The sequence below is a fragment of the Psammomys obesus genome, unplaced genomic scaffold, assembly GCF_907164565.1.
Source record: "Psammomys obesus unplaced genomic scaffold, mPsaObe1.curated_primary_1811, whole genome shotgun sequence".
NCBI classification, from domain to species: domain Eukaryota; kingdom Metazoa; phylum Chordata; class Mammalia; order Rodentia; family Muridae; genus Psammomys; species Psammomys obesus.
In genome coordinates this window covers 1,248,951-1,258,580 of record NW_026596240.1, presented here as the reverse complement: position 1 = coordinate 1,258,580, position 9,630 = coordinate 1,248,951, and the positions used below count along the sequence as shown (strand labels likewise).

The window sequence follows — 9,630 nt, the reverse complement described above, 5'->3', positions numbered from 1 at the left end:
CCTCACTCTGCAATATATTCCTGAGGGTCGGGGGTAGAGTGAGGACTGTCACATGAATCTTGGGGATACAAATATTCAGACAAAAGCATGTTTTAATTTAACTCCTGACAGGACCATTTACTATGAATATATTCTAGGTCCACATGCGGACATGCCTTAGTGAACAGGTGTCACCTTGATGAGGGAGACTGATAAGCCCATAACCTGATACCAATCAGCTCTTACAGAGCTAAATGACACATTAAACTGATGTAACTAGAATTAATTTTAGTACTGAAAGGTCAGCCTGAGTCAACCAGAAGGATTATCACTCAGCAAACAGTTGCTGGCAGAGGCCAGGAGAGGCACTCTCTCAAGCAGGTGAGGGAGAGGGAGGGAGGCAGGCGTCCTTGGGGACAATGGACCAGCTTTGGCAGAGTTGCCAAGGACATTCCCACAGAGGGAACAGGGTTGGGGGCAAGCATGCAGGTGTTACAGGCACTGGGGCCGGAGAGGTGGCTCAGTGGTTGAGAGCACTGACTGCTTTTAAAGAGGACCTGCACCTACATGGCAGCTAATTGCCTGTAACTCCGGTTATAGAGGATCTGATGTCTTCTTCAGGCCTCCGTGGGCACTGCTTACACGTGGTATACAGATACACATGCAAGCAAAATACCTGTGCACATAAAAGTTTAGAAAAGAAAAGGAAATAAAGAAATAAAGCAGCTAACACTGTTTCTGGAGCAGAGAACTCAGGAGGCTTCTTCTCTCCACACCTCAGCTCCACACAGGGCTGGCATCGGGAGGGTAAGTGCGGGAAGGAGTTGGGGGCAGGAGGTGAGGCTTCTCTGTGCCTCTGTACAGAGGCTGCCTGGGCTAAGAACAGTCAAGACTGGAATTTGGTGCAAGGTGAGGGATATCTAGGCGCTCACACAGGGAACTGGGGCCTGCCAGCCCACCTCCAGCACAAGAACAGCTGAAGCCTTGCCGTAGCTTCACTAGTAATATCCAAGAGTGGGAAGAACACTAACTGTCCCTTTGCAACTGAACATGAATAACCGCACTGTACTATGTCCTCATGATAGAACATTCTCTAGTCTAAGAAAAAAGAAAGTGTAACAGGTGGGCCGTCAGAATCTTACGTTAAAGTAAAGAAGCAAGTCACAAAAGCCTTACATTTTATGATATGATTTAGATGAAACACACAAATTAGTCAAAATCATAGAGACTAGGAGTGGAGGAAGGAAGGAATCCCAGCACATAAGAGGCAGAGGTGGATGGATACAAGTGAGTTGAAGGCTACCTGGTTTATACAGTGGTTGAGGCTAGCCAGGACTACCAAGTGAGACCCTGTTTCAAAAATAACAAAACAAATAATAAAAATGTAAAAGATAACAGCTGTATGCAAAATATCATTTAAAATAGTTTTTATGCTAACCCTGAATTAATCTTTAAAAACTTTTATTAAGCAAATACATTTCTTCACAAGTTTCAAAAGGTAAACATCCTTGGAAAGCAATTTCTAGAAATTGATGTAAAATATATCCCCATGGAAATATCCTAGAATATGCAGAAACAGATGTTTACTACAGCACTAGTCAAAATAATAATAATAATAATAATAATAACAACAACAACAACAACAAATCAAGCAAAAATGTAAATGTCTGACAACAGAGGGACACCTAGGTCAACTAGGGAATATTCTGTCACTGAACACAACATGACAGAGGCTGAAGGGAAAGAGGCGGCTCTCACGCTCACACGTGCAACAAGCTCACCCTATACCAGTAAGCTCACTGAATTAGGTTACAAAGCAGTAACAGAAAGTTTGGGTCTGCCAACCAGGCACACAGAAACAGTTATGTGAACTTCTTGCCATATAAGGGTATGTTAAAAACAGGCTTGTCAAGAACCAGGGAAAATGGGAACTCTCACTCCTGTAACAATTATGGAAGATAGGATAGAACTTCCTCAAAAACACTAGAAGCAGAACTCCTTCGTGACTCAGACATACCATACGGCACACACCCACGGACAGAAGGCTGCACTTACTCCAACACAACAGCCAAGATACAGAATCAGCCTGGCCATCCATCTAGGAAGAAACAGCTAAGACCAGCTGGTAATATGCACAGTGGAATACTACTCAGGCATAAAAACAATGAACTCTTATTTGTAACAAGACTACAATACATTCAGGCCACAGAAAAGCTGATACTGTATGCTGTAAAGACTTCAGAGAAACACGAAGTAGAAAAGAGGTTGTGAGTAGCTGGGAAGGGGCTGCAGAGAAGATGGCTAATAGGTGCGAGGGGTGCAGGTGAACAAAGGGTTACTCATGTTCCAAAACACAACAGACCTGCGGGATGCCAAGACTTGTCTATTTTAAAACAGCTACTACAGAAGACTGAGCAACTTCCTGTCACAGCCTTCCTTATCTGATCATTATACACCGCATTCATGAATGGAAAAGGCACACTCTGTCAGTGCACCATAATTACATACAAATAGTAGAGTGTCAAATAAAAAAGGAGGCGAGGAGCACTTGAATACAATATAAAACAACTATCGTAAAAACTGGATTTTAAAAAAAAAAAGGTCTGATAAACAAAATGCCCTCTGAAGGACCCGGAGCTCACTCAGAGCAAGCAAGCAAGCCTCCTCCACTAAACAAAAGTGAAGTGATCCGTTCATCAATGATGTGGAAAGCACTTCAGGTTCCAGATGTTGGTTGAAGGGGTGATTTTCAATACAAACACAAGCGAGTGTCACACTGGGTGTGGTGGTGCATCCCTACAATCCAGGCACTTGGGAGGCAAAGGCAGGACTGACACGTTCAAGAGAGCCTGGGCTACAGAGCAAGATACAAAGAGGTGGGGGGTGGATCCAAAGAGATGGCTCAGTGGTTAAGGTCACCAGGTGCTCTTCCAGAGGGCCCAGGTTGGCTTCCTGCCACTTACATGGTGGCTAATAACCCTAAGTAAATCCAGTTCCAGGGAATCGAGCACAATATTCTGGCCTCCAAGGGCACTAGGCATGCATGTGACACACAGACATATATGCAGATGAAATGTTCATACACATAAAATACAAATAAATGAGTCTTTTATTTTTATTTTTGAGACAGGGTTTCTCTGTGTTGTCCTGGCTGTCCTGGAACTCACTCTGTAGAGCAGCCTGGCCTCAAGCTCAAAGCTTCGCCTGCCTCTGTCTCCTGAGTGCTGGGAGTAAAGGTGTGTGCCACCACTGTCCTGCTAAATGAGTCTTTAAAAACTGTCAAATTTAACCCTGACTCACAGTTCTGAGAGCAGCCCCGGGGACATTATAATAGGATTCCGTTCTTATTTATCTGTAAGATTATGTGTGTATATCAAGAATGGACATGGAGAAGGAAGAAATTTTTCCTCTTACACTTTCGTATTTTTGTTTAACAACAAGCCTGTATTAAATTTCTGTAATGAAAAAATGTGGTGGTGGGGAGCTGCAGAGCTGGCTCAGTGGTTAAAAGCACTGGCTACTCTTCCAAAAGACCCAGGTTCAGTTCCTAGCACCCTCATAGCAGCTCACAACTCTCTGCAACTCCAATACCAGGGAATCTGACACCCTCACACACATATAAGTAGGCAGAACACCAATGTACATAAAATAAAAATAAATTATTAAGGAAAAAAAATGTGAAAGGCAGATACCTAACAACTAAATTTATTAATTAAAAATACAAAAATTGCACTTTTATATAATTGTAAAAAATAGAAAATTCAATAAACCACTTATAAAAGCAATCTAGAGGGAATGAAAGAGTTGAACTTCTGGCCGGGGTGCTGGGCAACAATGGTGAGGAGAAGCAAGTTTACCTTATCCTGAGCCAGGAGAGGAATGGGGAGGGGACAGAGGAGAGTACACCCCAAGAGACCAAGGTCCCACAATCTTCTTGAAAAGAAGCACTTGGGACCCGGCAAGATGGCTGCAGGTAAAGGAACTTGCTGTGTAAGCCTGACAACCTGCTAAGGAAGGCTAGAATCGACTCTCAACAGTTGTCCTCTGATTTTCACCCGAATACCACAGCACCTGCACACACACATGCACATACCCACACACTAATAAAATAAAGAATTTTAATTGTGATTAGAGATGGTGACTGTTTGTTGTCAACTTGAAGGAATTTGGAATCACGCACGGAGGCACAACTCTGGGTGTGTCTAGGAGGGTATTTCTAGGAAAGTTTAACTGAAGAGTCATCTTTGAATTGGCAGACATCACCCACGGATTCTGGTTGCAGTCTAATAAAGGCGGGCTGAGCACCAGTGCTGGGCTTGCTGACTGTGTGTGCCATGTGACCTCCGGCCTCAAGCTGCTGCCACCAGCCTTTCCTGCCATGCCAGGTGTTTAGTCACAGCATGAGAAAAGAAAGAACCACTCTAAACAATATATTAGCAAGCCAAATTCAACCGCTGGAATAATTAGACAAGCGACTCTTTCTAAAGCTCCTGTGTTGAAGGCTTTGTCCCCAGCTGGTGGGGCTACTGCGAGGTGGCTGGGCCTTGAGAGTGCTAACACCATCACGGACTAATGCACCGATGAGTTTACTCGACTGGCTCTTAGTGTAGGAGGCCTATGCCCTGGACCATGCCTCTGAGGGACTATCTCTTCCACGCTTCTTGGTTCTTTTTCCATCTCCTGTCCACTATGAGTTAAGTCCTCCTCTACACATGCTCCCTACCATAACATTCTCACTCACCAACACAGAGGGCAGAAGCAACAGAGCCAAGTGGCCAAAGTAAATCCTTCCTCAAACAAAGTACTTTGTTACAGTGACAAAATGGATACATAATCACTTATGAAACAATGATGTCTAGACCTTAAACTAAAACTAGTCAGATCCCAGGTTAACACACTTAAAGAATGATGAGCTGGAAGAGGCTGCAGAGACTACCTCAAACCCAACTTCACAGGTAAAGAGCCAAGGCTCTAGAAGTTGATCCGTGAAGCTCAACTTGGAGGGCCAGGTACAGCAGATGAATATACCGTAGTGTATTTCATTATTTGATTTCCATTTAGACTATTATATGGTTACTTTGAACATTAAAAAAGACCTGGGTTTGAATTCCAGTTCTGTCTCTAATAACCCTGAACATGTAATTTAACATTAAGTATTAAACTACACCATATCTACTAATGAGAGAAGGTTGGATTTAAGCACTAAAACAGAACAAGTGTAAAGAACTCAGCAAAACCCTTAGAATGACCTTAGGAATTAGCGCTGTAACACCATCGCCATTAGTACCGACTTGAATCAGAGAACACCAAGTTTATGTGAGAATCAATAAAGAGAAACCATGCAGCCCGTTCTTAGTAGAATCATGTACGAGTTTTCCCAGCCTTGGGGGCCCACCCAAAGGGAAAGTCACCTTGTTTCCTGATTAGAAATCTTTCTGTGGTCTTCTAGATCTCTTGAAATTGAAACTGTTGTATGAGCGGCGTATCTCCTTTTAAAAACACACTGGCTGCCAGTCTCCCAATTACCTGCTTTCCTGTCCACAGTGGGAAGGGCTTCAGGATGGCAGGAGGAAAGAGTTTCACGCGTCCCATCTTGTCTGTGAGTCCTCGGTACACCAGCTCCATGTACTGTTCCCGGGTGAAGAAACATCCCCGGATGGTCATGTTTGCACCTGAAACCATGTGATCTTGAATCAGTCCTGCCAATGGCTGGCCATCCTGCAAATCAAAAAGAAAAGAACAAAGACAAATGTTAAGTCAAACTCTTCAACTTCTAACCATCTGCTTAGAAGCCACTTTATCAAGTGCTTTTGCATAAAGCCCAGGCTATCCGCTCCATGCCCTCACTTAGAAAATCACAGGACCAAGAGTTACTGGCCTCAACTTTTGCCAACTGCCTACTGGCTTAAGGCAAAAGTGTCTCAAACTCAACCAGTTCCACAAGCCCTCCTTAGTTAATCCCATCTGCTTCTAGTTACTCAGCAGATTTTTGGCATTTATGCATAAGTTTGGTCTGGCTGTTGTCAGTTGTGTTCTAATTTTCATAGTTTGGTTTTTATGCTTTTGTGTTTTTCACACATTTCTGGCCTTGTTCTTCTGTAAATCATTTATCCATTTAACAAGTATTTACCGAGAGCCTACTGTATGCCTAGGCATTAGGCAGAGCATCAGCCTGCTTCAGGAAAAGCCAGATAGTAAACAAACGCTGAGATGAATACATGATCACAAAGCATTTTGACTGTCATGGAAGAAAAGAGCAGGCCAGGCCATAATACAGACCGGGGAGGGCAGTCAGACTCCCTCTCCCTGACAGCAGCGGTGCAGCTGAAGCCTTAGGGATGACAGGCCAGGCAGGAGGAACTGAAGGACTCCGGGTACTGGAGGGGGCCGTGAGGTATTTGACTTCTCGGGAAAGAACGTCTTTTATCGGTCTCTTCTTAGAACACAGCATGTGGTTGAGGGTGGGTTCTCATGAAGGTATTTCCTACCTAAGGCCAAAACATGGGCTTTTATAAAAAACCCAGGTTCATGGGCCACATTAATTTAATTTGGCATTTTCATAATCTTTATAATCCCCAGTCTCCTCAGCTTTATCTGTCAGGTCTGTGTTCATGGCAACACAAGCAAATCAAAGGCAAAAATAGCTACACTAGTTGACATTCTGTAATTAGTTTCTGAAAATGTATCCATGTTTACAGGAATCTAAGAAAAAATTGAGAACAGCGCTCCAAGAGCTACAGCTATGTTTCCCAGAGGGGCCAGGACCTCACAACACTGTCACTGGAAGAACCAGAATGTAAACACACACACTAATTCAAAGACTGAGAGGGTTCTTGTCACTGCAACAACGGGTCTAAGAGAGCTCAGATACAGACGGCTGAAAAGGTGGCGTAAACACAAGGCGGGAGCAGATGGAGCATGAAGCCTTTCTTATGAAGGCTTCAAGTTACTAACATGAATTAAAAAAAACCAAGTCTCTTCAGTGACAATGTACCAACCACACTCCAGGGCAGGCCCATGCCCAGGAGTGGTTTGTCATTACAAAACAGACTCCATGGTTTGTGTGCTTTTTGTTTTGTTTTGGTATATTTTGTATTATTTATTTATATGTTTAAGTTTTGATCTTTGTTCCTGTTTTTGTTTTGTTTTGTTTTGAGAAAGAACACGATGAAAAAATATTGTATAAAGAAAATTTAAATTATTAGTTAAATTAAAAAAAAACAATCTTCCACATCTTATTCCAAAAAGGATATTGTTTTTCATGGAGGAGAAATCCAAGCCAGGATTATGCATTTGATTTATTCCAGTCTCTGGGGGGCAGATATTACAGAATTTTCACTCTTCAAGGAATGTAACCACAATTTATGAAACACACTTGGCACCTTATCTCTTTTTTCTATCCAGGCTTTTCTAGGACTAGAAACTTCCTTAAAGAGCTAAACTGCTTTCAATATTCTAATCATGGCTTCTATGGAGAAATGCTGATTAATGCAATTACTAAGGGTCTACTTATAATTTTGAACTTCCTAAAAAAGCTGTTTAGGGTTGGAAAGAACAATTCTGTTCCAAAACTCCAGAAACCACTAGTTCTGCTACTGTTCAACATTCCAGCAAGACGACATTAAGGTTGACATCTTTCGTCAGAATGCTCAGAGAACTGTGCGTGTTGTCATCAAGTCCCTAGCTCAGTACAGGCAGGGAAGGACAGCAAGTCCTTCTGAGAGAGCTTTCCACAAAGCTCTGGCCCTCAGCACTGAAAGAGAAGGACGATATTGTTCAAACAGCTAAATGAAAACTCAGTTGTTTCCCTAAAAATAGATTAACCTGGCACTACGGCTAGGAAAAGAAGAAAGTAGAGAAACTTCCGTTGCTGGCCTTGCCTTTCTTTTTGAGCTGATTATCACTTCCAAGAACCTGGTGAATGTTCCCAAGACCTGCCAGACATTCTGCAAGAAATGAGGCCCCACTAAGTGACACAGTACAAGAAGGGCATGGATCCTTTGTATGCCCAGGGGAAGCCGAATTGTGATAGGAAACAGAGTGGCTGTGGCGGGCAGATTAAGCCTGTTTCCTGCTCGAAGCCTGAAACTACAAAGATTGTGGTGAGACTGGAGTGTGCTGAGCCTCGCTGCAGATCTAAGGGACGCTGGCTAGTAAAATCATGAGCTTTTGTTCAACTCATTGAATTGCAGTTGGTCTTTTGAGAGTGAATAAATGAAAGCTTTCAAGGAAAAAAAAAGAAAACATAGAAGAAATGAAACAACGAACAAAGCAAAACATGAACAAAAGGAAGGAAAAATGACCAAACTACCTGGACTATGAAGGCCTGGGCCCAAAGAGGAAACAAGACCAAAAGAGAGAAAAAGAAGGAAAGTTCCAAAGCAGTGGGCTTTCTGCTTAGTCAAAGTACCCTTGACGTCTTACTACTCTGCCACCAAAGATGCTGTATTTTACAACCCCAAGTAAAATAAGGATTTCCCTCTTGGCATTTATACTAAAGACTATATAAAATTGACCAGAATCTTAACTTTTGACAAAACAAACTGACTGAAAATGAAGAGATACTCCAGGCTATCTCCAAGGTTCCTTTAAAAAGGGCTGGTGACGTAGTTCAACGGCAGAATGCCTGTAGCCTAACCTAAAACTCACAGTGAAAGGCACACAACAGGATCCATGCGGATTCGGATAGGCTGGTCCTCTCCAGGCACAGCATTAACAGGAAGCCTCTAGCTGCTTTGCAGACTAGGATATAAGTCTGAAGACTTCAGGGTGCCCCCAATGCCCCATGTATGCAATGACCTCAAGCCACTGACACCAACTCACTTGCTACTTCCTGGTCGCGTCCCCTTTGAGGAAATGGGCTCAAACAGTCCCTAGTTTCACGTTCTGCCGTAAGCCTCCACCTAGGACCAGGTCCAGCCCTGGTGTCCAGTCTGGCTAAGGACTCAGAGGTTTGAGTCTTGGCCTTGTTACTGGCTGGCAAATTATTTTCTTTGTGTTTCTTCACCTATTTCTAAATCCACTATGACGACTACATAGAAAAATGTCTGCAAACTGCTGAGAGAGGCACTTGAGGCCTGGGGCCTGGTCAGTACATGATGGCTTCAGATCACTACCACTCCTACAGCTACTGTTATTACTATTTTCACTATTGTTATTACATGAAAAGGTAAAGAGCCAATCTTCACATTAGTGAATTATCTTTTACAATTTCTGAGTGGTCTAGTGGGCTCAAAACCCCTTCCTACATTTAGTCTTTCTGCTAACCAGTGGCCTAGTAATGTGAGCAGAAAAGGTGATGAAGTTAAGCACAAACTGGCACCAGGTGAAGCCACAGTGATACATCCACAGCGTGACGGATTGCGGATGAGGGAGAGGATCTAAGCAAGGGGCAGTGAAGCTGGGCATCGGAGGGCAGCTTCTGGCCTTCCTGGGGTCCATGCTTTCCCTGTTGACAGTGGAGCCCACACAAGGGCCTGAGAGCTCCTTGTCCTCCCTCCTACTTCAATGACCTTGAGCAAGTTCCATTCCTCGAGTGTAAAGTGCAGACATTAGCAGTATTTACCTCCGAGGACTGTGAATAGGGTGAAGTGAGATGCCTTCTAAGTACTCTGCAGTGTTTGGCATGAAATACACACCTGGGAAACAGTT

General features: G+C 43.3%; 1 protein-coding gene across 1 annotated transcript in view; it reads right to left on the bottom strand.

Moving 5' to 3' along the window:
- Polr1a (RNA polymerase I subunit A) overlaps positions 1 to 9,630 on the bottom strand; it is a 63,446-nt gene that overhangs the window by 26,160 nt on the left and 27,656 nt on the right. Inside the window, exon 14 of the mRNA XM_055596430.1 lies at positions 5,506 to 5,697. Coding sequence (XP_055452405.1) covers positions 5,506 to 5,697 — 192 coding nt within the window. The remainder of the gene's footprint in view (positions 1 to 5,505; positions 5,698 to 9,630) is intronic.